Below are 27,251 nucleotides of genomic sequence, written 5' to 3' on the forward strand. Positions count from 1 at the left end.
CTTTCCCTCTTATTTATATTTGTCATGAGATGTGGGCATCGCTGGCTGGGCCACATTTATTGCCCATCCCTAATTGTCCTTAAGAAGGTGGTTGTGAGTTGCCTTCTTGAACCTCTGCAATGCAAGTGGTGTAGGTACATCCAAGGTGCTGTTAGAGAGGGAGTTCCAGAATTTTGACCCAGTGACAGTGAAGGAATGGTGATATATTCCAAGTCAGAATGGTATATGGCTGGGAAGGGAACTTGCAGGTGGCAGTATTCCCCTGTATCTGCTCCCCTTGTCCTTATTAGAAGGTTGTGGGTTTGGAATGTGCTGTTTAAGGAGTCTTTGTGGGTTCCTGCAGTGCATCTTGTAGATAGTACATTGCTGCCACTGGTGGTGAGAGTGAAGGTTGCTTTTTTCTTGATGGTGTTGAACTTCTTGTTTGTTGTTGGAGTTCCACTTATCCAGGCAAGTGGAGAGTATCACATCACATTCCTCATTTGTGCCTTGTAGATAGTGGACATGGGGAAGGGGTTATCAGGAGGTTAGTTATTTGCTGCAGGGTTCCTAACCTTTGACCTGCTTTTCTAGCCACAGTATTTCTAAGGCTAGTCCAGTTAAGTTTCTGGTCAATGGTAACCCCCAGGATGTTGACAGGGAGGGATTCAGCAATGCTAATTTTATTGAATGTCCAGGAGTGATGGTTAGATTCTCTCTTGTTGGAAATGGTCATTATCTGGTACTTGTGTGGCAAGAATGTCACTTGCCATTTGTCAATCCAAACCTGGATATTGTCTAATTCTTGTTGCATTTAGACATGGACAGTTTCAGTATCTATGGACCCACGAATTATGAAATGATCAGCAAACATCCCCACTTCTGACCCTATGATGGAAGGAAGGGTATTGATGGAGCAATAGAAGATGGTTGAGCCTAGGACATTACCCTGAGGACCTCTTGTAGCCATGTCCTGCAACAGAGATGATTAAACCAGGCCTGCCAATTAAAGCAGTCCAGCTCAGTTTTTAAAAACTTTTTGTTTTATTAAAGTTCAAAGACTGAGGCATTTAAAGAATTTCATTTCATGACAATTATACAGATCTCACCCACCCTCAAAGAGCATTTACATCTACTCCATCAATGTATGACTCCCACAAGGCAGGATAAAGCCTTTGTAACATTAAAACTAGGCAGCATGAGAAATCCATTATTCTGCAGGGAATGTGTGGGTTTGTCATGATGGAACAGCGACAACAACAGTCATGTGCTAGAAACACTTGGTAGAAAGTGGGAATAATCTGTACACAAGAGAGATGTACTTACCTCCTAGCTTGTCAGGAATATAATGTAAATAAAGTAGTTCTGAAGAAAGCTACCTGTATCAGACCTCAGTCACTCATCTGGAGTGGGAAACCTCTCAGTGTAGATTAGGCCACAAATTAAACCACAAAACAGCAAACAGGATCCTGACAGGCTGCCCTATCAGCATCAGCAGCGCCTACCTCTCCAGGTGGAGCAGCCGGCTGTCCTCGGCTGCAGGTTGTTGATTGGGCCTCCAGCCTCAAGATCCTGACCACTGTCCTTGATTGCACAGCAAGCTTTGTAGCAGCCAATTAGGTGACCATTTCCTGGAAGGTTGCAGTGGGTGCATTGAGCTCATGGGCAGGCTGCAGATTCGCTTATGGGCCTGATGTCAGGGTCCCCTTGTCCACCAGAATATTCAGTCCAATGTTTCAGGTCGATGACCTTTCATCAGAACCTTTGTTACATCCAATGTTTTACATCCCACTCTTGCCTTGTGGGATCAGTAAGCGTTCCTGCTTTTTAAGATTATAAATTGACTCCTGCTAGAAAATGTATTTGTGTGGATAATTGTGAGGAGGGAATAGGGCTCAGCTGTTATGCTCTTTATGCTTGTATAACGTGCCAACACCCACAGTATAGCCGCTCAGACAAGGTTCGTGAGGGCTGCCTATGCCCATTCAACAACATCCCAGGAAGAAGCAGAGCGTTCAGCAAAGGGTGGCATTGAACTTGTTATAAATTTTGCCTTGTGACACTGTTTACCAACAGCTGCCATGATCTAATATATGACAAATAGTTGGTGTCTAGTCCCGTGTACCACCACACTGTCAGAAAACAAGCTGCCAACTCATCAGTTTACCAGTGAAAACATCACAGCTGCTTGGAGCCTGACAGCAAATGCGATAGAAAAACTGAAATGATAATTCACCCAATAGAATGAAAATATACAAGCTCTCAGAAGCCTTATCAAGTCTTCAATATGATTACATTGAAACAATTTAGATGTCAAGTGGGATTCTCATTTGTCATACTGTTTTGGTTTTATCTCTGGGGTCAGTTTGAAGCCACTCCGGATTTCTCAGGTTAGTGCTCGATTCTGTAATGGGAAGACAGAGGGACTCTTTGAGCTGAAGGGCCTTTGTCATCTAACATTATCTGATAATGGTGTGGAGGTGCTGGAGTTGGACTGGGGTGAGCACAGTAAGAAGTCTTACAACACCAGGTTAAAGTCCAACAGGTTTGTTTCTAACACTAGCTTTCGGAGCATTGCTCCTTCTTCAGGTGATTATTATCTGATAAAGTTTCTGCTTTGTTTTTATCTTTAGAATGCAGTAAGATTCACAATGTAGATTAAGAAACTAAGGAAAAGTCAATATTGCCATAAGAGCAGAATACTTTACAAATTAAAAAATCTGTGGGAATATTCAAGAATGTGATTTTTTAAATAATATTGATGTTTGCATTCAGAGGTGTGTCACATTAAATTAGTTACTAACTGAAGTTACGTTTTCTGGTCAAGGAATTCTCCAAACAGCAAAAGAGGCTCGTCATGCACACATTTTGTGTTAATGCAGTGTATCACTTGGGTGTGAACTGGGAGTATCTTATATTTTTGGAAATGTGTACAGGTGTCACAGTTGTGCATGATCCTGTCCACTTTCTGTTTTCAAATATGCACACTTTCTGGTGACTGGGGAGTGATTTATATCTTTGGATAAAAGAAATATGTCAGGATATCAGGGTGGCACGGTGGCACAGTGGTTAGCACTGCTGCCTCACATTGGCAAGTTTCAATTCCGGCCTTGGGTGACTGTGGAGATTGTCACTGGAGTTTGCACTTTCTCTCCGTGTCTGCGTGGGGTTCCACCGGGTGCTCGGGTTTCCCCCACAGTCCAAAGATGTGCAGGTTAGGTGGATCGGCCATGATGAATTGCCCTTAAGTGTCCAAACGCTAGGTGGGGTAATGGGGATAGGGTGGGAGGTATGGGCCTAAGTAGGGTTCTCTTTCAGAGGGTCGGTGCAGGTTCGATGGGCTGAATGGCCTCCTTCTGCACTGTAGGGATTCTATGATTTTCTCTTTCTACCAGCCCATAATTCTCCGCCAAGTTCTTTATATGAAAGGAGATGTTTGGAGAAGTGGAAAATCCCAAGCAATGGGTGAAAACACTGACTGAGGTTCTTTCCTAGATAGTACTCCTGGGACACAGGAGGCAATACTAGCAATACCTGTCATCGTTGCTGAGATCAGCGATGGGGAAATTTAACCTTAAATCCTTTAGATTTGAGTCCACTTCCCCACTCCAGAACTCCATCCGTACCCACCCGCATACAATTCATTGATCTTACTTTCTATTTTTCAACATTAGAAACTCATTACTTGACGACCAATGTTTATTTCCACCCAAAGCACGAAACGGAAACCTCCTTTCACATCTCTCCCTAGTCTGCAGTGATGACTTGAGAATCTGACACTAAATACCGCGGGCAATGTTTTAAAAAAATTAAATCATATGACATGCACATCACTGGAAAGGCCAGAATTTATGGCCCATTCCTGACTAGACTTGTCACCTTCTTCAGCTGCTTTATTCTGCGTGATGTGCTTATTCCCACAGGTACAGCTAGGGAAGGTGACACTGAAGAATTGACAATGTATGTCCAGGTAGGATGTTGTGTGGCTTAGAGCGGAGCTCTAATGTGTGGTGTTCACATGTGCCTGTTGTTCTTGTCCTGGTTGATAGATTTTGTGGGTCTGAAAGGTGCAGCTGAAGGAGCCTTGGCAAATTGCCACAGTGTGTCTTGTAGGTGGTGCACAGTGCAGCCATTGTTTACAGTGGTGGAGGTAGTGATGCTGGGCAGGCCCTGCAGATTTTCGAGGCATATTTCAGAGCTACTATATACAAATACAGTGAGTCAGTGAAGATTTTAATCAGAAATGGAAAATGCTGAACAATCTCAGGTGGTCTGACAGCACTCTGTGGGGATGGGTTGGGGGAACTTATTTTAAATGCAGATTGGGGTGCCCTTTAAAAATGGTGCCCGCATCTCTGTGGTGCCTCCCTACTGGTTCTATCAGTCCCCATTGCACCAGAGTGACAACATAAGCCAAGTATTTTATAGAGACAAGGGAATGTCATTCTATGGATATTTTCTGTGCACTAAGTGCCAGAAAATCTGGGGCCAGATTCTCTGTTTCTGAGTCTAAGTGCTGACGGCAACGGAGAATTCGTGGAGTTTTACGTCAGAAAAACCAGTGCCACACCTGCACCAATTCTGCTACCGGTGAGGGGCTAGCACCGGCACCGCGTGGAACACCATTGAAACCCACGGAAAACGGTGCGGGAATCGCTGGGTTCGTGATGGACACTTGCAGGGCTGACAAGCTGCAACCACGCTTAAACATTACAGCCCCTCCCCCCCCCCCCCCCCCCCCCCCCCCCCCACACACACTGATCAGGAGCTGAAAAGATAGGACAGGTTGTGCTGGAGCGCCCATACAGCTGATGGGTCAGCTGCAGTCAGAGGGTACCCAGGGGGATGCCTTGGGGGGGGGGGTCACCTATATGTCCAAGCACACCAGGTTTAAAGCAGGCGGTCAGTGGCATGCACAGCCGCATGTCTGCCTTGTCGGTTGTGGTAATAATGTTGCGTACCCGTCCACCCCGACCACACAGCCTATCTCCTGGCCACCCCCGGCTACTTCCCCCAGCCCTGGCAGAAGCCCCCCCCGGCCAGCGGCATGGCTGTCAGCAATGTATGACGATGCTGGACACTGTCCGTATACCCTCTCTCTCTTTCTCACACCAGGTTCAAGATTTGTTAGAGCACAGGTGGACCGTGCCATCTGGAACTCGGCCCATTGGAGGAGGAGAATCGCGGGTGGGCCCACTAATGATATGCTAACGGTGTTTCAACTGTGCGCGCCGTGCGTCGCATCGACGCCTTTTTCAAAGAGGAACATCGCGATTCGGTGTCAAACCAGCGCCTGCCGTGATTTCGCCATCGGGAGCTATTCTCCACCTGATCGCAAGGCCCAATATTGGCGTCAGCCAACGGAGAATCCTGCCCCAGGTCTGAAAACTCAATTGTGTTCCTGGCGAGAAACACGCCGGTTTTCAGCCAGAGCCTCTGTGGTGATCTACCACTTTATATATATGTGTGTGCTTGCATTAGGGGATGTACGACAGTACCTGTATTACAGGTTTTCCGGTAAGCCCCTGCCGGCTAGCTCCGCCCACAGGGAGCAGTATAAATATTCATAAGTTTCCCTGAGATGCCATTCTACAGCTGCAGCCGAAGGAATAGCATCTCACTGTAATAAAGCCTCTCTTGTACCGATTCGAGTCTTTGTGTGCAATTGTTAGCGCCACAATTTATTACAGTGAGATTTTCCAACATCATGGACATCAGAATTAAGCCCGATCGCCTGCTGCTGGATCCGCAGTCGCCGCAAGCCAGGAAAGACTTTAACCACTGGCTGGCAGTTTTCGAGGCCTACATAACCTCAGCGGACTCTACACCATCGGAGGCTCGGAAGGTACAATTCAGGATTCAGGACGCGCCTAACTACGCCCGGGCCATGGAACTTCTCAAAGAGAATTACGCCCAGTCGACGAACACTCTGTTTGCGAGACATGTACTCGCCACTCGCGTTCAGCAACCGGGTGAGTCGATTGAGGACTTCTGGCGGGTCCTTATCCCTCTAGTACGGGACTGCGACTGCCAGGCCGTCTCGGCCATGGAACATTCGAATCTCCTCATACCCGCCTTTGTGACGGGTATTGCATCGGACCCCATCCGGCAACGAATGCTGGAAGGGGATGCTCTCGACCTTGCGGCAACAAAGACTTTAGCGCTCTCAATGACAGCCGCTTCCCGCAATGTGCAATCCTACCCCGCCCGCCGCATGGCCCATCCATCCTACCCCTCGTGGACCCCGCAACCGACCCCCCCGACTGGGGCCGTTCCCGCGCAGTTTGCCTGCATTGCTTGCCGCACTGTGCACCCTGGGGGTCCCCGCTGCTACTTTTGCGGTCAGCAGAAGCACCCCCGCCAGCGCTGCCCGGCACGCACCGCAACCTGCAAATCCTGTGGCAAGAAAGGCCACTTTGCAGCGGTGTGTCCGGCCCGCGCAGTTGCCGCTATCGCGCCCGAACTCTCCACCTCGCCTCAGCCGATCGTGCAATGGGCCCTGCCGTCCGCTGCTCCTGGGCCACGTGCGATCAGTGGGCGCCGCCATCTTCCTTCCCCGACTCCAAGTGCGATCAGTGGGCGCCGCCATCTTTCGCCGCCCCCGCCATGTGTGCACCATGGGTGCCGCCATCTTCATCCACCGACTCCATGTGCGTTCCATGGTCGCCGCCATCTTGCCCCGCCCCCACAACATTTGCTCAATGGTTGCCGCCATCTTGCCCCGCCCCCGTAACATGCGCTGCATGGGCGCTGCCATCTTCTTCCCCGCAGGTACTTTGGATGCCGCCATTCTGTCCTCCCCTCGGAACTGGACCACGGGATCCGGGTCGCTCCCGCTACTCATCGGACTCGTCAGACTCTTCGGTCGATCGCCCGCTACTCGCCTCCATGATGCTCGACCAATCCAGTCCTCGCAACCTGGCCATCGCTTCTACGACGGTGCTTATCAACGGCCACACGATCTCCTGCCTCATCGACTCTGGGAGCACGGACAGTTTCATCCATCCGGACACGATAAGGCGCTGCTCCCTCGCGGTCCATCCCGCCAACCAGTGGGTCTCCCTGGCCTCCGGATCCCACTCTGTCCCGATCCGGGGCTTCTGTCTGGTCAAACTCACTGTACAGGGTGTTGAATTCAACCGTTTCTGCCTGTACGTTCTCCCCAACCTCTGTGCGACACTTTTACTGGGCCTGGACTTCCAATGTAGAGCCTCACCCTCAAATTCGGCGGACCCCTACCTCCCTCACCGTTTGCGGCTTCACGACCCTCAAGGTTGACCCTCCCTCCCTCTTTGCCAATCTGACTGCAGATTGCAAGCCCGTCGCCACCAGGAGCAGACGGTACAGCACCCAGGACAAGGCCTTCATCAGGTCCGAAGTCCAGCGGCTGCTTCGGGAGGGTATTATCGAGGCCAGCAACAGCCCCTGGAGAGCCGAAGTGCTGGTGGTTAAAACTGGGGAGAAACACAGGATGGTCGTGGACTACAGCCAAACCATCAACCGGTCCACGCAGCTCGACGCTTACCCCCTCCCTCGCATATCTGATATGGTCAATCAGATTGCACAAAACCGGGTCTTCTCAACAATTGACCTGAAATCCGCCTACCACCAGATCCCCATCTGTAAATCGGACCGTCCATACACTGCCTTCGAGGCGGACGGTCGACTCTATCAATTTCTTAGGGTTCCCTTCGGCATCACTAACGGGGTCTCAGTATTTCAGCGGGAAATGGACCGAATGGTTGACCGGTACGGACTGCGGGCCACATTTCTGTACTTAGACAATGTCACCATCTGCGGCCATGACCAGCAGGACCATGACGCCAGCCTTGCAAAATTTCTCCACACCGCATCTCTCCTCAACCTCACTTATAACAAGGAGAAGTCCAAAATGGACTACTGGGGCCCGATCCCGACCGCATGCGCCCCCTCATGGAACTCCTCCTCCCCCACTGCCCCAAGGCTCTCAAACGATGCCTAGGGTTCTTTTCTTACTACGCCCAGTGGGTCCCACAATACGCGGACAAGGCCCGCCCACTGATCCAGTCCACACAATTTCCCCTCACAGCCGAGGCACAACAGGCCTTCGCTCGTATTCGCTCAGACATAGCCAAGGCCGGGATGCACGCAGTAGACGAGACACTGCCCTTCCAAGTAGAGAGCGACGCTTCAGATGTCGCCCTTGCCGCCACTCTAAACCAGACTGGCAGACCCGTGGCATTCTTTTCCTGCATCCTCCATGCCTCCGAAATCCGACATTCCTCTGTTGAAAAGGAGGCCCAGGCAATCGTTGAAGTGGTGCGGCACTGGAGGCATTACCTGGCCTGCAGGAGATTCACTCTCCTCACTGACCAACGGTCGGTAGCCTTCATGTTTAACAACACGCAGCGGGGCAAGATCAAAAACGACTAAATCTTGCGGTGGAGAATCGAGTTCTCCACCTATAATTACGAGATCCTGTATCGCCCCGGCAAGCTCAACGATCGCCAGACTCCCTCTCCTGAGGTACATGTGCCAGCGCACAAGTGAACCAGCTCCGTGCCTTGCACGAGAGCCTTTGCCATCCGGGGGTCACTCGGTTGTACCATCTGGTCAAAGCCCGCAATCTGCCCTACTCCGTCAAGGAAGTACGGACAGTTACCATAGACTGCCAGGTCTGTGCGGTGTGCAAGCCGCACTTCTACCGGCCAGACCGCCCCTTTGAACGCCTCAGCGTGGATTTCAAAGGGCCCCTCCCCTCCACTGACCGCAACACCTACATCCTTAGTGTGGTCGATGAATTCTCTAGGTTCCCCTTCGCCATCCCATGCCCGGATATGACGTCTGCCACCGTCATCAAGGCCCTTGATTCCACATTCGCTCTGTTCGGTTTCCCCGACTATATCCATAGTGACAGGGGATCCTCATTCATGAGCGATGAGCTGCGTCAGTTCCTGCTCAGCAGGGGTATCGCCTCCAGCAGGACGACCAGCTACAACACCCGGGGAAACGGGCAGGTAGAGAGGGAGAACGGGAGAGTATGGAGGGCCGTCCAGCTGGCCCTCTGGTCCAGGAATCTCCCAGCCGCTCGCTGTCAGCAGGTCCTCCCTGACGAGCTCCATTCCATTCGGTCACTGCTGTGCACCGCAACTAACAGTACACCCCATGAACGTCTTTTTGCCTTCCCTAGGAAGTCTACATCCGGGGTGTCGCTCCCGACTTGGCTCGCAGCTCCAGGGCCGGTCCTTCTTCGTAGGCATGTCAGACTCCACAAGGCAGACTCTCTGGTGGACAAGGTACGCCTGCTCCACGCGAACCCTCAATATGCCTACGTGGAGTTCCCCGATGGCCGCCAGGATACAGTTTCGCTCAGGGACCTGGCTCCCTCGGGTGCCGACCCCATGCCCACACTCTTCCCTACCCACGCGCCACCCTCCTTTTCCCCGGCGCCCCCGACTTCAGCCCCACCAGGTCCATCCCTCGTTCCCCTGCCCACACTAGATGACATGGAAGATTTTGGCTCACTCCCGGAGTCATCCAGCCACTGGCCAGCACCAATACCGCCAGCACCAACAGCGCCAGCACCTACGCCCTCGACGCCGATACCGCCTGTGCAGACGTCGCCACCACTGCTGCGTCGCTCACAATGGAACGTCCGACCGCCAGTCCGACTCAACCTGTGATGGGCACCGGGTTGCCCGATGGACACTTGGTTCTTTTTTTTCCCCCCTCTGTAATTAGATCATGTTTATGTATTATAGTTTCACTTCACCCCCGCCGGACTCATTTTTACAGGGGGTGAATGTGGTGATCTACCACTGTATATATGTGTGTGCTTGCATTAGGGGATGTACGACAGTACCTGTATTACAGGTTTTCTGGTAAGCCCCTGCCGGCTAGCTCCGCCCACAGGGAGCAGTATAAATATTCATAAGTTTCCCTTAGATGCCATTCTACACCTGCAGCCGAAGGAATAGCATCTCACTGTAATAAAGCCTCTCTTGTACCGATTCGAGTCTTTGTGTACAATTGTTAGCGCCACAGCCTCTAATAAATTTTGCGAAAATTCCATCTGCCAAATTTAGTGTCCACACCTACTACGCTTCTGCCACTGATGGGAGTGGAAAATTTGACCCAAAGCATTTGGGGAAAGAACTAGCAGATAGCCCTGGCACAGGGACGGGTTGGATGTGCCTCCAACACTAACAGTTCTATAATTATATAAAACTCAGCCTCTCAAAAAGAGGGGAAAGATAGGTGGAAATCAGAAAGAAAATAGCCGGCCTGAGCAAGTATCAGGTTGTGGTTTTGTGGCAATCGATGGCATGCAGAGGAGACAAATCAGAGTATAAATGTCCATTGTATCCAAGCGCGTGTTTGCTTGGGAACATTACATGCCAGCTGCAGCTGCTGGGGAAATGAAAAAACAAACATTGTGTGGAGAATGACGAGAGCTTTCTCCAGTGGACTGCTGGTTTCCATGGAAACACTGTGAACGTGCTTCCCACTCATCTGATATTTCCATATCCCGTTCAGATTTTAAAAAATTACTATTTTGCAGATCAGAAAAATAATTCAGGGCCGAGGGAGTAGAAAATTTAAAATGCAACACTAGTTAAGTACACATTCGTTAAAATTCATAGCTTTTTTCTTGAAAGGCCATCATTTATCATTCAGTTCCTTTAAATAGAATGTTTTTTTTACATTGGTAAAAAACAGGTTCCTCAATAGCTAAAAGGAAAGAATAGATTGTTTTGGGTGGAGATTATTTCTGCTGAGGAATCACATCCAAAACAATAACCTATCTTTTCTCTTTTAGATGTCATCTCTTCTGCTGAGCGTTTCCAAAATGTTCTGTTTTTATTTCAGATTTGCTGCATTAGTGGTCTTTAGATTTGATCTGTTCAGCGTTTAAGTAAAATTAATTTACACAAGAATATTGTAAATCAGGATGTTTTTTTTCAAAAATCTCTCTCCCTTCTATTAACTTTATTACCACAGGCTACGACGACTTATCATTGCTTATGTAAGAGAATATCTCCGAGTAATTCAGAAGCTGCGAGTTAAACACTGAGCAGGAATTCAATTGTAGAGGAGGCCTGGTTGGAAAGGCAGGCTTTGTGAGAGGGTTAGAGAGAGCATTTCAATTGGAACGGGCATATTGGTTGAAATATAATCCTCTGATTGAACTCAAGCAGCAATGTGGTTTCAGAGGAGCAGAGGGAATGAGCTGGGAAGCTTGGTTATAAATGACCCTGTAGTTAAGGTGGGGCAAGTCTATTGAGGGGCTGGATTCTCTGTTTTTGGGACTATGTCCCCACGCTGTCATAAAAACGATGGACTTGCATGCCAGAAAAACTGGCATGAAAGGGCCACATATTCCGAGCCCTGCAGATAGCTGGCAGGGACCCAACGTAAAACTGGCAGCTTTTGCTGCATTTACGGGCCCCCACACTTCCAGACGGAGGTCGCGCATGTGCACGAAGGCGGCCTCCAGCGGCCTCGCCATGCTCCATGGCGGACTCAGATCGCGGAGCAGGACACTAAAAATAAATCCCCCGATTGGGGCGCGCCCCTGACCCTGACCACCTGCCCGAACTTTGCCCGGACGCATATAAAACCCCCCCTCCCCTCCGATCGGTCCGCCCCCGGGCAGGGTGGCCGCGGAGTGAGTCCGCAGCAGCCACGCTAGTATCCCGACCGGCAGGATCATATTAGATCCACGGCATTGGAACTCCGGTCAGTCGGGGGCGGAGAATGGCGGGGCAGGCCACCAGCAATGGCCACACGTAGGTGTTTTGTGGCGCAGTATGCTCTCCGTGTTCGCCGCTTTTCGAGGCCTGGAGAATCGGGGAACCCACGCCAGTCCCGATTTTGTGCATAGAAATGAATTCTCCGCCCCAGCGCCGGCCGCGAAAGGCTGGCAGTGGCAAAGTGCCAGGCTGGCATTTTCTTGTGGCGGCCATTGGGCCAGGGTGCGCCCTGCGAGTGAGAGGTGGGGTGCGGGGGGGGGGGGGGGGGGGGGGTGCCTGAGGACACCCCTCTTGGTGATGTGGGGCGGGTATGGGGGTTGAGAGATCAGACGGCATTTACAAATGGTATTCCGATCTCTTCCTGTACTGTGGTGTTCTGGCGAGTGGAGCGGAGCAGGAAACGGGACTACATGTGGCCTAGGCGGGGCGTCCCCTACTGAGGTATTGAACTGAAACAAAGACCCGAGAGATAGTCAATTTTTCTCGGCACTGCAAGTGCCAGGAAATAACCGGCTAAATGCGTTTGTCATGGGACTCTGTTCCAATTTAGTTAGATGGCGCCCACAGACACCAAAAATGGCTGAGCATGACTAGTCAATGATAGGAATAGCTGGAAGGGGTTTCTCTAAGGAACAATGGAACCCCTCCCTGTGCTTTCAGACAAGGCACTTGTACAATCATCCAAAGCCTGGTTCAACCTCTCGTAAGGAAGGACAAAAGCCATAATGGCCCTCCCATCTCCAAGACCCTGGGTATAATGGCCCTCCAATCTCCAAGACCCTGGGTATAATGGCCCTCCAATCTCCAAGACCCTGGGTATAATGGCCCTCCAATCTCCAAGACCCTGGGTATAATGGCCCTCCAATCTCCAAGACCCTGTGTATAATGGCCCTCCAATCTCCAAGACCCTGGGTATAATGGCCTTCCCATCTCCAAGACCCTGGGTAAAATGCATGGTACATTTTGGTCCTCTTGGAATACCCATGCATGTGGGCAGCACTGTAGCACCATGGTTAGCACTGTTGCTTCACAGCTCCAGGGTCCCATGTTCGATTCCCGGCTAGGGTCACTATCTGTGTGAGGACTGCACGTTCTGCCCGTGTCTGCGTGGGTTTCCGCCGGGTGCTCCGGTTTCTTCCCACAAGTCCTGAAAGACATGCTGTCAGGTGAATTGGACATTCTGAATTCTCCCTCTGTGTACCTGAACAGGCGCCAGAATGTGGCGACCAGGAGCTTTTCACAATAACCTCATTGCAGTGTTATTGTATGCCTACTTGTGACAATAAAGATGATTATTATTATTAAAAGCCTGCTTGTTCCAGCCTGTGCTGTTCTGTCTGTCTGTCGGTCAGCCTGGGTGTTGAGAAAAATAGATGAATGTTTGCCACACAGAAATGTTGCATAAACATCTAAAACGGACTCTCTTTCTGTGAAAGTCGATAAGCCACCAGAAGGATGTCAGTTGGAAAAGAACTGAAATCTGTACCAAATTACCGAACAACAGCTCACCTGAACCAAAGATTGGCAGCAGATACCAACTATACTGTAAACAATTGTAACAGCCGCAATGCGCCATCATCTACTCCGCACAACTGAAAAACTGTTATGTATAACTTCAAAACATATATTTACTTACTAATGGATGCAATTCGTATCCTTAATCCATAGACTTTAGGTGCGCATGTTTTACCATCCCCCCCCCCTACCATTAATAGTTAATAAATTTACAATGTCGGAACTCAAGAAAGCTCGGTCAATGTGGCTGCTTTTGAACATAACTATTGGGCCTGGAAAAGTTATCCAAGGGAAAGCAAACCTTGTTATATTAAACGTTGTTGTTATCAGCAGAGGGTGAGTTGAATAAAGACATGGAGCCCCCCCCCTCCCCCCGGATTGGTGACATTTAGGGGGTATCCTAGTCGGACGGTGACAAATTGAGGTGACTCACCCGGATTAATAACTTTTGGGGAACACCACCCTGGGGCTGGTCATAACAGGATGAAAGTTGGCAAGTTGAACATTTGAGAAATCAATCCTCAGCATGATGAAGGCACGGATGTTTGTTTCAACACTCTGGCCGTTCGCTGGTGGCGGGATTCTCTGGTCCCGCCCACAGCGCACCCCCGCACACAGGAGAATGTGTGCCTGGGATGGCTTCAATGGGAATTCCCATTGAGAACTATGGGAGTAGAGAATCCCGCTGTCACAAACAGCGCGCTGCCTCCCATTGCCGAGAAACACAGGGTCAGAGAATCTCACTCATTGTGTCTGAGAGACCGAGGGGATGGGGGGATGGGGGATGGGGAGGGGGGGGGGGGGGGGGTAGCAGTTGGCATGGCAAGGCCTGTCAAGAATGTGTCTTTTAAAAATTATTTTACTGGCTGTCTGGATGTGGGCATCACTGGCTAGGCCAACAATGTTCCACATTCCTGATTGCCCTTGAGAAGATGGTAATGAGATAATCAATTGAACTGTTGCAGTCCAGGTGTTCTAAGTACACCCACAGTACTGTTAGGAATGGAGTTCCAGATGCTTTAGAAGGGACCGGCATTAATTCTACTTTTTCGGCCCATCTGCCTTGCATGCAGGCAGTAAGGTTTTTATTAAAGCCAAGGTTTCAGAGAGGATTCGGTGAGCCCTACTGCATCACCTAATGTCATCAGGGAGACCATTTTGGCAAGAAGATATGGGCGCGATTCAATGGGAACATTTTTCTGAGGTTTCCAAAGATCGACATTTACACCAGCATTGGATTGGATTGGATCTGTTTGTTGTCACGTGTACCGAGGTAAGTGAAAATATTTTTCTGCGTGCAGCTCAAACAGATCATTTAGTTCATGAAAAGAAAAATAAAGAAAATATGTAACAGGGCAACACAATGTACACAATGTAACTAGACACCAGCATCGGGTGAACCATACAGGACTGTAGTATTAATCAGGTCAGTCCATAACGGGAGTCTGGTAACAGCGGGGAAGAAGCTGTTTGATGCACTATCAATTACGACGAGATGAGAGTAGAGTGTAATCGAGGCTTTATTACTCAGAGATGTGTAGCCTCCTGCAGCTGCTGCCGAAATGGCTGCAGCTCGGTGAGCATACACATTTATACTCTGCCTACTGGGTGGAGCCAGCAGGCAGGGATCTGTACCTGTAATACAGGAGCCTTACCGTATTACATCTCATATGCGATATATACAACACTGTTTTTGATTCTGTTTTTGTGTGTTCTCAGAATTATGTATCTCCAGCCTGCTGGAAGAAATTGAAGAGTGAGTAAGCTGGGTGGGAGGTTCTTTGACTATGCTGCCCTCGTTCCCAAGGCAGCAGGAGGTGTAGACAGAGTCAATGGATGGGAGGTGGGTTTCTGTGATGGACTGGGCGGTGTTCACGACTCTATGAAGTTTCTTACAGTCTTGGGCCAAACAGTTGCCATACCAGGCTGTGATGCAGTCAGATAGGATGCTTTCTATAGTGCGTCTGTAAAAGTTGGTAAGAGTCAGTGTGGACATGCCAAATTTCCTTAGCTTCCCAAGGAAGTATAGACGCTGTTGTGCTTTCTTGGTGGTAGCATTGACGTTGGTGGACCAGGTCAGATTTTTGGTGATGTGCACACCTAGGAATTTGAAGCTGTCAGCCATCTCCACCTCGGTCCCGTTGATGCTGACAGGGGCGTGTACAGTACTTTGCTTCCTGAAGTCAATGACCAGCTCTTTAGTTTTGTTGGCTTTGAGGAAGAGATTTTTGCCTACACCACTCCACTAGGTTCTCTATCTCCCTCCTGTATTCTGACTCATTATTGTTCGAGATCTGACCCACAATGGTCGTGTCGTCAGCAAACGTGTAGATGGAGTTGGAAACAAAATTTGCCATGCAGTCGTGTGTGAATAGTGAATGTAGTAGGGGGCTAAGTGTGCAGTCTTGCGGGGCCCTGGATTTAAGACTATTGTGGAGGAGGTGTTGTTTATTCTTACTGATTGTGGTCTATGGGTCAGAAAGTCGAGGATGCAGAGGAGCCAAGTCCTAGGTTTTGGAGCTTTGATATGAGCTTGGCTGGGATTATGGTGTTGAAGGCGAAGCTGTAGTCAATAAATACGAGGCTGATGCAAGAGTCGTTGTTGTTGAGATGCTCCACGGCTGAATGTATGACCAGGGAGATGGCGTTTGCTGTGGACCGGTTACGGCGGAATGCGAATCGCAGTGGACCCAGCAACCCTAGGAGTATGGAGTGACGTAGTTCATGACGAAGCTCTTGAAGCACTTCATTACGATCGATGTCAGAGCCACCAGACAGTAATCATTGAGGCAAGTTGCCTGGTTCTTCTTTGGCACCGGTATGATGGTGGTCTTCTTGAAGTGGGTGCGGACCTCGGAACGAAGTAGGGACAGCTTTAAGATGTCTGCGAACACATTTGCGCAGACTCTGAGTGCATGGCCAGGGACCCCGTCTGGACTCGTCGCCTTCCGAGGGTTCACTTTCAGGAAGGCCAATCTGATTTCGGAAGCTGTGACGATGGGTATGGGTGTATCTGGGTCTGCTGGGGCACTCGACAGCGGATTGATGGTTTCCTGCTCGAACCGAGCATAGAATGCACTGAGTTCATCGGGGAGGGGTGCGCTGCTGTCGGAGATACTGCTCGTCTTCGCTTTGTAGTATATTAGATAAAGGAATTCTGGGATTCATAAATGTGAAAATATTGGATCAGGCATTTCTGTTTAGATTCAAAAGAATGTTCTTTAAATTTTTTCTTTCCAAACTCAAGGAAAAGAGGGGAATCTGTCAATGTACTATTAATCACCGCGTATGCGCGTATACCTTGCTAAGATTGCTAGTTAAACCTGTAGCATTGATTATCCTGCAAACAATAGACAACTGGAACACTTTGGTGTGAGAGCTTGTTGTGAGTTAGTAGCTATGAGGCAGTGTCCTGCGAGACACCTGCTTGAACCTAAAAGACCAGACTGGGTTGATTATTTCACTGTGCAGCCCCTGGTTGTAAGTAACAATACCCACAATAAATTTTAAAAATGGTGAGTTACTTGTGGCAGAATTTCTAGCCTCAAACCTGCTCCTGGAACCATAGTATTTATATGACTGGTCCAATTGAGTTTATGGAAAATGGTAACCCCCAAGATGTTGATATTGGGGGATTCTGCGATGGTAATGCCGTTGAATGTCAAGGGAGGTGATTAGATTCTCTATTGTTGCAGATGGTGATTGCCTGGCACTTGTGTAGATTGAAGTTTATTTGCTATTTATCAGCTCAAGCCTGAATATTGTCCTGGTTTTTTAATAATAATCTTTATTGTCCCAAGTAGGCTTACATTAACACTGCAATGAAATTACTGTAAAAATCCCCTAGTTGCCACATTCTGGCGCCTGTTCGGGTAAACAGAAGGAGAATTCAGAATGTCCAATTCACATAACAGCATGACTGTCAGGGCTTGTGGGAAGAAACTGGAGCACCTAGAGGAAACCCACGCAGACACGGGGAGAACATACAGACTCCGCACAGACAGTGACCCAAGCCGGGAATCGAACCTGGGACCCTGGCGCTGTGAAGCCACAGTGACCACTGCATTACTGTGCCACCCATCTATCTCTTCTAATAGAAGTTGGCAGATCTTCTGAGTTTTTCAAGTGTCCTTTGTTCTCGTTTCAGATTCCAGCATCTGCAGTATTTTCCTTATTATAATGTTGACTGATTTATGCAAAATAGTGGTGTTTTACAGCATGCTTTGTTCACAGCATCAAGGATAGGACTATCTTATCTCTCAGTCTTTCAGTAATCTTTTTTCTTTCTCCAGGCTACCTTCTGAAGATTCTGCAGAACCACACGGTTCATGCTTGTGACAGGGATCGCCTCTCCGTAAGCTGTCCGCCTCAGACATCCATTAGCATTCTGTCGGCTTTCTATGGTCGCCGTGTTCCCAGTGAACACTTGTGTCCGAGTACAAGAAATACTTCCGCTGAAAGCATTAATTGTGCTGCCCTAACTGCTATACCGGTGGGTAATGTAACTTCATGCAGGTTAAAAAAGCAAATTAATTGTTTGAGACGCAATTTCTAAATTTGTGGAAGACAACAAATTGGTAGGATTGTCAATTCTGTACTAGACTGAAAGAAGACGCGAATACACTTGTAGAATAGGAATATAATTGGCAACTGAATGTCAACAGTTGTTTGAGGTATTACAGTTTGGCAAGTACTTGGAAAGCGGATAGTGTATGATAAGGTTAATTGAGGAAAAATGGGAGAACACTTGAATGGTGCAGTACTGTACATCTCAAAATCTGAACATCTTGCTATATTGCCCTCTCTGGGGAGGTGTAAATAAAGTTAGTTCAATAATGGCTGCCTGCTGCGAGTCAGCGTAATCATTTCTCATGCAATACACAACAGAACGATAATGAAGAGATAGGATAGATATTTTTGCACTTCATTACTGATGTTAAGGACTGAAGAATATTGTGACTCACTTGTCGAAACTCCTGTTGATTCTGAGGAGGTATGAGTGATTTGAAAGATTTCTCCATGTGTGCACATTTGTACACAGTAAGTCAGCATGGTATGTAATGGGGAAATGATGGTACTGGAGGTATATTTATGTATATTGGGGAGAATTCAGCCCTAAGAAAGAGAAACAGTGTTATTATAAAGTTTACATATTTGCCTGAAAGGAAATAAAATAAGGATAAAGTAAATGTTGTCCTCAACGTGATGGAGCCACATGATGTTGTTTGTAACCAAGGTTGTCTGAGAGACCCCAGTTCGATGGAATATGCTGAAGCAAATGAAATTCTCGATTGATGTTATGGTGCAACTGATAATGAGGTTGCTCAGAATTGCATTCTATGAAAGGAAGCAGTTGCCAAGTGACACTACGGCAGGTATATTCTTGAATTTAAAAAAAACTCTCTTGGCACTGTGGGTATGGCCTGAACCTGGAAAACAAACATTGCAGTAGGAATGTAGGAGGCCTGGAGGACCATAAAATCCAAGCTGGCTTTTTGAGTAAAGGCAATAAGTTGATGTGGAAGGAGGCCTGCAGTGAGGGTACAGTTATGGAAATGGCAGAAATTGCTAGTTGCAAATTGCAAGGGGTTCTTTACCTGAGCTGGCAGGGAGATTCACTGGTTTTCAGTGAGATCCCGGCCATGATAGTAAAATTCACCATCTGAGTCAAAGATTTAGATGCTACCATTGCCATGGTAGCCACCAACCATTTAATATTTGTGATAGAATTAGCTGAGGTGAGATGAGAGGAGGACAATTAACTGGATCATAAGCAATGGCCTGGACTGGCTGGGCTGGTTTCTGTGTCATACATTCTATGGAATCTATGTAAATCTATGCAAACCAATCACCTGGATACAACTTAGCTCTCTCAGTTGCTGCATTAAACTGTAGCAGTGGCAAGTTGCTATTTACTGTTATGACGTCCTGGACTAGTACATGGTCAATTCCAGCCCCCCATTTAACCCATAGTTGCAACATAATTGAATTATCCAATAATTCTTAGAAAAACACCCAAAGTCTTTGGCCAAGCCCAATAACTACAGTCACCGGGGCGAAATTCTCCGACCCCCAACAGGGTCGGAGAATCGCCTGGGGCCGCCGAAAATCCCGCCCCCGCCATGGCAGAGATTCTCTGCCACCCGGGAATTGGCGGGGGTGGGAATCACGCCACTCCGATCGGCAACGCCCCTGCGGCGATTCTCCGGCCCGCGATGGGCCGAAGTCCCGCCGCTGGGAGGCCTCTCCCGCTGCCAAGGTTTGAAGCACCTCTGGTGGCGGCGGGATCAGCGCCGCGAGCGGGCCCCCGGGGTCCTGGGGGAGCGCAGGGCGATCAGACCCCGGGGGGTACGCTCAGAGGATGGGCCCGTGTCCTGGGGGGCACTCTTTCTCCTCCGCCGCCGCCACGGTCTCCGCCATGGTGGAAGCGGAAGAGAAACCCACAGAGCGCATGCGCCGGTGGTGACGTCAGCGGCAGCTGGCCGCTGACGTCACCGCCGGCGCATGCGCCAACTGGCGACAGCCTTTCGGCCAGCCCCGCTGCCGGGTGCGGGCCTGAAAGGCCGCTGGCGCCGGTGTTTGCGCCAGTCGGCGTGGTGCCAACCGCTCCGGCGTGGGGCTAGCCCCCAAAGGTGCAGAGAAGTCCCCACCTTTGGGGAGGCCCGACTCCGGAGTGGTTGGCACCACTCCCCTACGCTGGGACCCCCGTCCCGCCGGGTAGGGGAGAATCCCGCCCCTGGTTTGTAAATTTTAACACAATTAAGTTTTTATTAATAACAGTAACTATGATATATGCGGAAAATGCAACATGTTGACTATTATCTAATTCCTAACCCCCCCTTCCACTTAAACTCATCCCACCCTCTACACACTCATAAGACAGACAAACACAGGGGGGTGTAAGAAAAAAAAATGAATAATGAAAGTAAAAGATGAGGGTCTCGTTTCTCCATCCCTGGGACACCCGGAATGCATTCCCAATGCAATGGAGAATCGGACATTGGAGGAAAATCAAAATAAATGCAGATGGGTTTTATTGACCCACTTGCAGATATTTAGCAGATCTGGTGCCCTATGCTCTGCCCTCCCACTTTTTGCAGGTACCCGCGGTCGGGAATCAGGTGAGCAAGGTTCACTTGTGGTTTCGGCAATTATGGACCTGATATGGCGGACCTCGCAGTGGGCCAAATGGGCCCCTTGGCCCACTACGAGATCCACCCACCAGAACCACTCGAGCCCAGCACCCCATCACTGCAAATCAACTCCCAACATATTCTTCCCCCCCCTCCCCCGCCCCCACCCACACACACACTGTACAGCAGCCTGAAGCCCCGGATTGCCTGGGTTCTGTCTCCCTAGGAGCTCTGTGATATAGAAACAACTCACAGGAGCCTCACTGAGAGGGAGAATCCCCAGTGGGTCCTGCGATAGGGAGACTCACTACAGGGACCTCATAATAGGGGACCCCACCCATCAAAGGATGCCCAGCCTAAAGGTACCCTCTGTGCCCCCCCCCCACCCCCCCCACCAAGAAAATCAAACCTTGGCGGCGGGAGAGGCCTCCCAGCGGCGGGACTTCCCTGACTGGAAGCTGGAGAGCAATCCAGACAGGAGCAGTGGGAATTATAGCTATAATACTTACCTTGCAGCTCCATTCCTCAAAGGAGAGTAGCTGTGCCTGTGTCTGGTTCGCACAGATCCACCGTCTGCAACCCATTCATGGCTTTCAAGTAGTGGTTTGTGATTGACAGCTTGTAAAATTGATCTGCAGCTTTGATCCATTCATATCCTCTCATGACTCAGTGGCCTTTGGGATAAAACCCCAATGTTTGTAAACATTTACCACATCAAAGAGAGGTAAGTGCAGTGAAATCACACCCCTGAGTGATTGGAATGCATTCAGTGCACTTTCATTTCTGGAGAGCACACAGCATTTCTGGAGAGAGAGAGAGAAGAGTAGGAGAGCAGGTACTCACAGTTCTTTCATCCTTAAGTGTCCAGGACCAACTGGGCTCTCCTTGGATCTCTGGAAATCATCCCACTCAGGCAGGATCTAATCACCACCGCCTGATACCAGGCAGAATACAGCCCTTTGCCAATTCACTGGCCACCAGCCAACCAAGCGTACCAAGCCCACCCTCCCCCTCAACCCCTCCCCCCGCTCACATCTCTTGGGTGCTGAAAAGTTTTTGTTCTGTTGTGCAAAGCCCAGTGTAACTATGTTGTGACTTTCAAGTTCCTCATATCCACGGCTTAGCTCAAAGATATATGTCCATGAAGTATCCATGGGCAAAAATTATAAGAGCAAAAATACAGAAAGGGGGGAATAAGGAAATAAGCAGGAAGGACCCTTCCATTACACAGTAGAGAGGACCTTGTTCTAATATCTAATCTTTAAAAAGGCCAGGTTTGATTGTTGATAGGAGCCATACCCCAAATAAATAGCAGTTAATGGAGCAATTATTCCGCTTGTTAGTCCATGACAATTTGAGACCCTCGATCTGACAAATTCAGATGCTGACCCATCCCACAAGGAGATGGTCGTGGTGGTGGGATGGAAGAGAACAGCTAGGGAGGGTATTATGTGTCGAAGGTTGAGCATAGAATGGAACCCACCTGTAGTATTTTTAAGGAGCCCTTTTCCCTTGGCTCCAAAAATGTGCACAGAATCACCTTTAACCTTTTCTTTAGTGAAGTCCTTGGCCTTTGGTTCCACCTCTTATCAAGGCTATGAGTACACAAATGTACTGTGGCAAAAATACAGGCAGCAGGATGCCCCTTGCTGTGGGGTTTAGGAGATATTTATATCTACTGAAATTGTTTCAGCAATCTTTAGCCAGTACTGAATAAACAGCTAATGCTTCAGAGATTTTTGCTGTGAGGGCTATTATATTAAAATACATTTTTGTTATGCATTGACTCAACTGCAACAAATTGCTGAGAGATTACATGTGCAGAATGCCACTGGGGGTTCCAGGCACAAACATAGAAACATATCATTCACTCATCTCTTGCTTCATCTGGGGCCTGCCTGGGATAAATGAGGAAATGTTATTTGCCCTATTGGCAGTTTAGGCCATCACGATCAGATTTGTTTCCTCATGCACACTGCCTATTTGTTGTTTTTACAGAAAGTATTTGATGAATGTCAGGACCAGAGCTCCTGCCAGTTTTCCGTCAACAGTCGCATCTTTGGTCTTGACCCCTGTCCTGGGACCAACAAATATCTGATTGTTTCATTTAAATGTAAACCTGGTAAGTACAAAGCCAGACAGTGACTTTTAGCTCTGATCTCACACAGCTTTATCCCAGCTCCTGGTGCCGCCATATTTACATTGCATCAGGGACCAGGCTTTTTTTTTCCACAAAATGTGCTGCTATCATAAAATGTTAGCAAGCATATTGTTTGAACATCAGAGAGTCTTGATTTCAAGTGCTATTATCCTTATTCGACCTTTAAGAATATTCCCTCGCAGTTTAATTCGCTATACCTATTGGCCTGGAATTTCTGGAAAGGTTCTTCCCTTATCATTGGGAACTCTGGAGAAATTATTTCAATGGAAATTCTACCGCATCATGTGCACATCCAGTAAAAGAGTCTCCCTTAAATCTAAGGATCAATTTTGCCGTCGGCACTGCTGAGACCCAGTTCTACCTCATTCTTCCCCCAACCCTCCCCCTCTTGTGACCTTTCAATCCTCCAAGTCCTGCCAGACACTGCTTGTATAACATCAAGGATGGGATTTTCCCGCCCTTCCTGTCAGTGCGATATCCCAGTTCCTCTGTATGTCGCCCCCGGAACAGGTTCTCCAGCGGTAGGACAGGTGAGCCATACAAAATGCCATAGTCCTTGGCAGGACTAGTCTCACCTGCAGCCAATGGCGAGCCCCCTCTGCCACTGGAAAGCATGTGGCAGAGGGGCTGAAAAATTGTGGCCCCAAATCTTTGGTGAGACATAATTTCCTTCACCTTAACATTGGGAAAAACAAAACCATTGCCTGTGGCCTCTGCCACAAAGTCTGCTTCTTTGCTTCTGACTCCATTCTTACCCAGCTGCTCTCTCAGACTGACATGTAGTGTTGTAATATAACTTTAAATCCCATATCTGATCCAATAGCCAGACTACTTCCCTCCACCTGTGAAGCATTATCTTCCCAATGCAGCCATCCCTCCTGGGGGTGGGGGTGGGGGGGGGGGGGGGGGGGGGGGGGGGTGGGGGGAGGGGTGGGGGGGGGGGGAGGGGTGGGGGGGTTGCTGATGCTGTGAGTCAGCAGTGCTGAACAATGTGCCAACATGTCGTGCTTCACCACTTCTAGCACATTCTTTAACAATCTCAGTCCTTCTCTTTGGAACTCTCTCCATAAACCCATCTCCCAACTTTTAAAAATGTGATTAAAACCCACCACTTTGTCCAAATTTTTGGGTCATTTTTAATAATGTTAATTAAAATTTAAATGTTTGGATAACGTGGTTTATATTTCATTTCTTTTCCTTCTTTGAAGGGTTGCACCACAATCTCACAAGGCAGTTTTATACAGTCCAGGGTCCCATAAAAATGTGTTTTTCCTGCTCTTTACTCACCTGCCCCCTACCTGGCTGTGATGGGGTGGGGGCTTAGTGAGGCTCACTTGAGCTAAGGGGCTGGATTTTCTGGTCGCCGACGCTGAAATCGTGTTCAGCGATCGGCCGGAGAATGACAGTTCCCGACCAAATGGGGGGCAGCGCTGCTTTCCCAATGCGGTGCCCCCTCCAAAGCACGCCGCGCCATGTATCGACGGCCTCAGGACAATGCCTGAGACCTGCCCCTGATGCACCGCCCCGACCAGCTGTGTTCCCGATGGCGTCGATTGTGTGTGGTCTCATCTGTCGGGAACTCAACGTGGTGGCTGCAGACTCAGTCCAGTGCTGCCACAGTCAGGGGAGGGCTGATCTGCGGGCAGAGGGGGACTCTATTTGGGGCTGGGGGCACTGTGGGGGGGGGGGGTCCGGGGTAGATAAGCTGGCCAAAAGGGGGGCACTATTTTATGGGCCGGGTCCACGGGCAGCCTCTGCCATGTAGCACGCACGGCCGCTGCCATGCGCATGTGTGGCCATGGACCCGGCAATTCTTCGGGCCATAATGGCAGCTAGAGCTGGGTGCTTTACACTGCTGGCATGCTTTCCCCGGGCAAAACGGAGAATTGGTGGCCATTTGACACCATTTTGTCACCGTTCCCAGGCTGGCGTGGGGACATAGCCCTAGAATGGAGAATCCAGCCCAAGGCCTTTAATTGACCAATAAATGGTCACTAAGAGCCACTACATGCCTGGCTGAAATTTTCAGGCTGGTGGGAGGTGGTCAGGGGAGCGCAGGGAGCTTCAGCATGTGTGGTGAATCACAGTCCGTGTAATTTACTCTGTTATTATATATGATTGACTGTGTCTATGTAAGCTCGACATACGAGCAGTTGCGCGGCTCTGCCCATAGGGGGAGATGAGGAGTTTGTAGTGGGCTCCACCCGTGTCTCCGCCCATGGCTCCTCCCACTAACCGGAAGTATCAAGCTTGGCAGTCGTGAGCTTGCCTGCCAGTTCATCTCGTCACAGGCAGGCTCTGTTGAAAGACTATTAAAACCACTGTTCACTTCCAACTACGTGTCGTGTGAATTGATGGTCACATCAATTTAATAGTCTTTGGAAACAAGAAGAGATCAATGAAACAACTATGGAATCAGCCCTCAAACCTGACCAACTAGAACTCGACCCGCAGGCTGCAGAGGCAAGAAAAATCTTTCAGCACTGGCTCAGATGTTTCAAGGCCTACCTGGCCGAATCAAGTACTGCTGAAACTACAGAGGAGCAGAAACTCAGCCTACTGCACGCAAGGGTGAGCCACCGTATATCTTCTCAACTCAATAGTACCAACTCGTATACGGGGGCCCTAGCCATGCTAGATCGAATGTACGTGAGGCCCATCAACGAGGTCTATGCGCGCCATATTTTTATGACCCGCCGCCAGCGCCCCGCTGAGCCGTTGGAAGAATTCCTGCGGGAGTTAAAGACTTTAGCTCAGGACTGTAATAACCAGGCTGTTTCAGCCAAACAGCACATGGAACTTGCCATTAGAGATGTGTATGTGGCAGGCCTCAGATCGAATTATGTGCGCCAGCAGTTGCTAGAAAAAGGGGCCCAGAACTTAGAGGACACAGTTGAACTAGCTACCACTATGGAGGTCTCATTCCGCAGCCTCACCTCGTTCCCCGCGGACCAAGCGACCCCATCCTGGGCCCCCGACCAGCGACTGCCCCTGGCCTGCGCCGCGCGGCCACCCAGCCATCACGCAGCCCCAGTATGCTGTTTGTGCGGACAGCCCCAGCACTCATGGCAGCACTGGCCGGCCCGCAACGCGACCTGCCGCAACTGCGGTCGCAAAGGACAGTATGCCCGGGTCTGCCTGGTGAAGAAACCCCCCTCTCCAAACTCTGCTGCAGCCCAAAGCACTCGCTTCCAAAACTCACAGGCCTGCAGGCCCCAAAATGCTGCAGCCTGTATGTCGACTCCGCCCCCACCCGACGTGTGCGACTCATGGGGGCGGCCATCTTGGCAATCCTCCTCCATGCGGCCGGCCATGTGCGACTCATTGGGGCGGCCATCTTGGGATCCATCCTCTTCAAACTCTGAAACTCACCTCGACGACTACGAACTCAGAGGGCAGTCATCACAGGGCCAGTCCAGCACAGCTGATCGAGCCGCCGACTACCCGCAACTCAGCGCGGTCATGCTAGTCGCGTCCAAAGCACCTCCGCAACTCAATGATGACCGTTAAAATCAACGGGTACAGGACGCTGTGCCTCTTCGACTCCAGGAGCACCGAGAGCTTCGTACACCCAGAACTGGTAAGGCGCTGTTCGCTCCCTATTTTTCCTGCACGGCAAACTATCTCCCTCGCTTCGGGCTCCCACTCTGTTCACCTCCAAGGGCACACCGTCGCGACCCTAACGATCCAGCTGTATGTGCTCCCTGAACTCTGCGCCCCACTCCTACTGGGACTCGATTTCCAGTGCAACCTGAAAAGCCTCACACTCAGCTTCGGCGGGCCCTTGCCCCCACTCACTATTTGCAGCCTCGCCACTCTAAAAATCGACCCCCCTCCACTCTTTGCCAATCTCCCGCTGGACTGCAAACCCGTAGCACTCGCAGCAGGTGATACAGCCTGCAGGACAGGGTGTTTATCAGAACCGAGGTCCATTGGCTTCTACGTGAGGGGATCATAGAGGCCAGTAACAGTCCCTGGAGAGCTCAGGTGGTGGTCGTCAAGACCGGGGAAAAACTCCGAATGGTAGTGGACTATAGCCAGACCATTAATCGGTTCACGATCCTTGTCGCGTATCCACTCTCAAAATTGCAGACATAGTGAATCAGATCGCCCATTATAAAGTCTTCTCCACGGTGGATCTGAAGTCTGCATGCCACCAGCTCCCAATCCGCCCGGAAGACCGCTACTTCACGGCATTTGAGGCCGACGGCCGCCTCTTCCACTTCCTCCGGGTTCCCTTTGGCGTCATTAATAGGGTCTCGGTGTTCCAACGAGCAATAGACCGAATGGTGGACCATTACGGGCTGCGGGCCACGTTTCCGTACCTGGATAACGTCACCATCTGTGGCCACGACCAGCAGGACCACAACGCTAACCTCGATCGATTTCTCCAGACGGCCCAGAAGCTCAACCTCACGTATAACACGGAGAAATGCGTTTTCCGCACGACCAGACAAGCCATCCTCGGCTATGTCGTGGAGAACGGAGTCCTGGGCCCCGACCCGGACCGTATGCCCCCTCTTAGAACTCCCTCTCCCTCATTGTCCCATTCACCTCAAAAGGTGCCTGGGATTTTTCTCTTATTATGCCCAGTGGGTCCCTCAGTATGCGGACAAAGCCCGCCCACTATTTAAGGCCACACTCTTCCCTCTATTGGATGAGGCTCGTCAGGCCTTCACTCATATCAAGGAGGACATCGCCAAAGTGGCCATGCGGGCGGTGGATGAATCC

At 49.8% G+C, this 27,251-nt stretch overlaps 1 protein-coding gene across 6 annotated transcripts in view; it reads left to right on the forward strand.

Annotated features, from left to right (window-relative positions):
* Positions 1–2,096: 2,096 nt before the first annotated feature.
* si:ch73-335m24.2 (protein eva-1 homolog C) overlaps positions 2,097–27,251 on the forward strand; it is a 46,148-nt gene continuing 20,993 nt past the window's right edge. For 2 of the 6 annotated variants that reach the window (XM_038775589.1, XM_038775593.1), the window contains exons 1-3: positions 2,099–2,369; positions 17,519–17,718; positions 22,358–22,481. In XM_038775589.1, the coding sequence (XP_038631517.1) occupies positions 2,267–2,369; positions 17,519–17,718; positions 22,358–22,481 (427 nt within the window). In that variant the 5' untranslated portion in view covers positions 2,099–2,266. Of the gene's footprint in view, positions 2,370–17,518; positions 17,719–18,064; positions 18,220–22,357; positions 22,482–27,251 lie in introns of those variants that run through there. The other 4 variants (XM_038775592.1, XM_038775590.1, XM_038775591.1 and 1 more) reach the window with 4 other exon arrangements.

The sequence above is a fragment of the Scyliorhinus canicula genome, chromosome 17, assembly GCF_902713615.1.
Source record: "Scyliorhinus canicula chromosome 17, sScyCan1.1, whole genome shotgun sequence".
In the NCBI taxonomy this organism is placed as follows: Eukaryota; Metazoa; Chordata; class Chondrichthyes; order Carcharhiniformes; family Scyliorhinidae; genus Scyliorhinus; species Scyliorhinus canicula.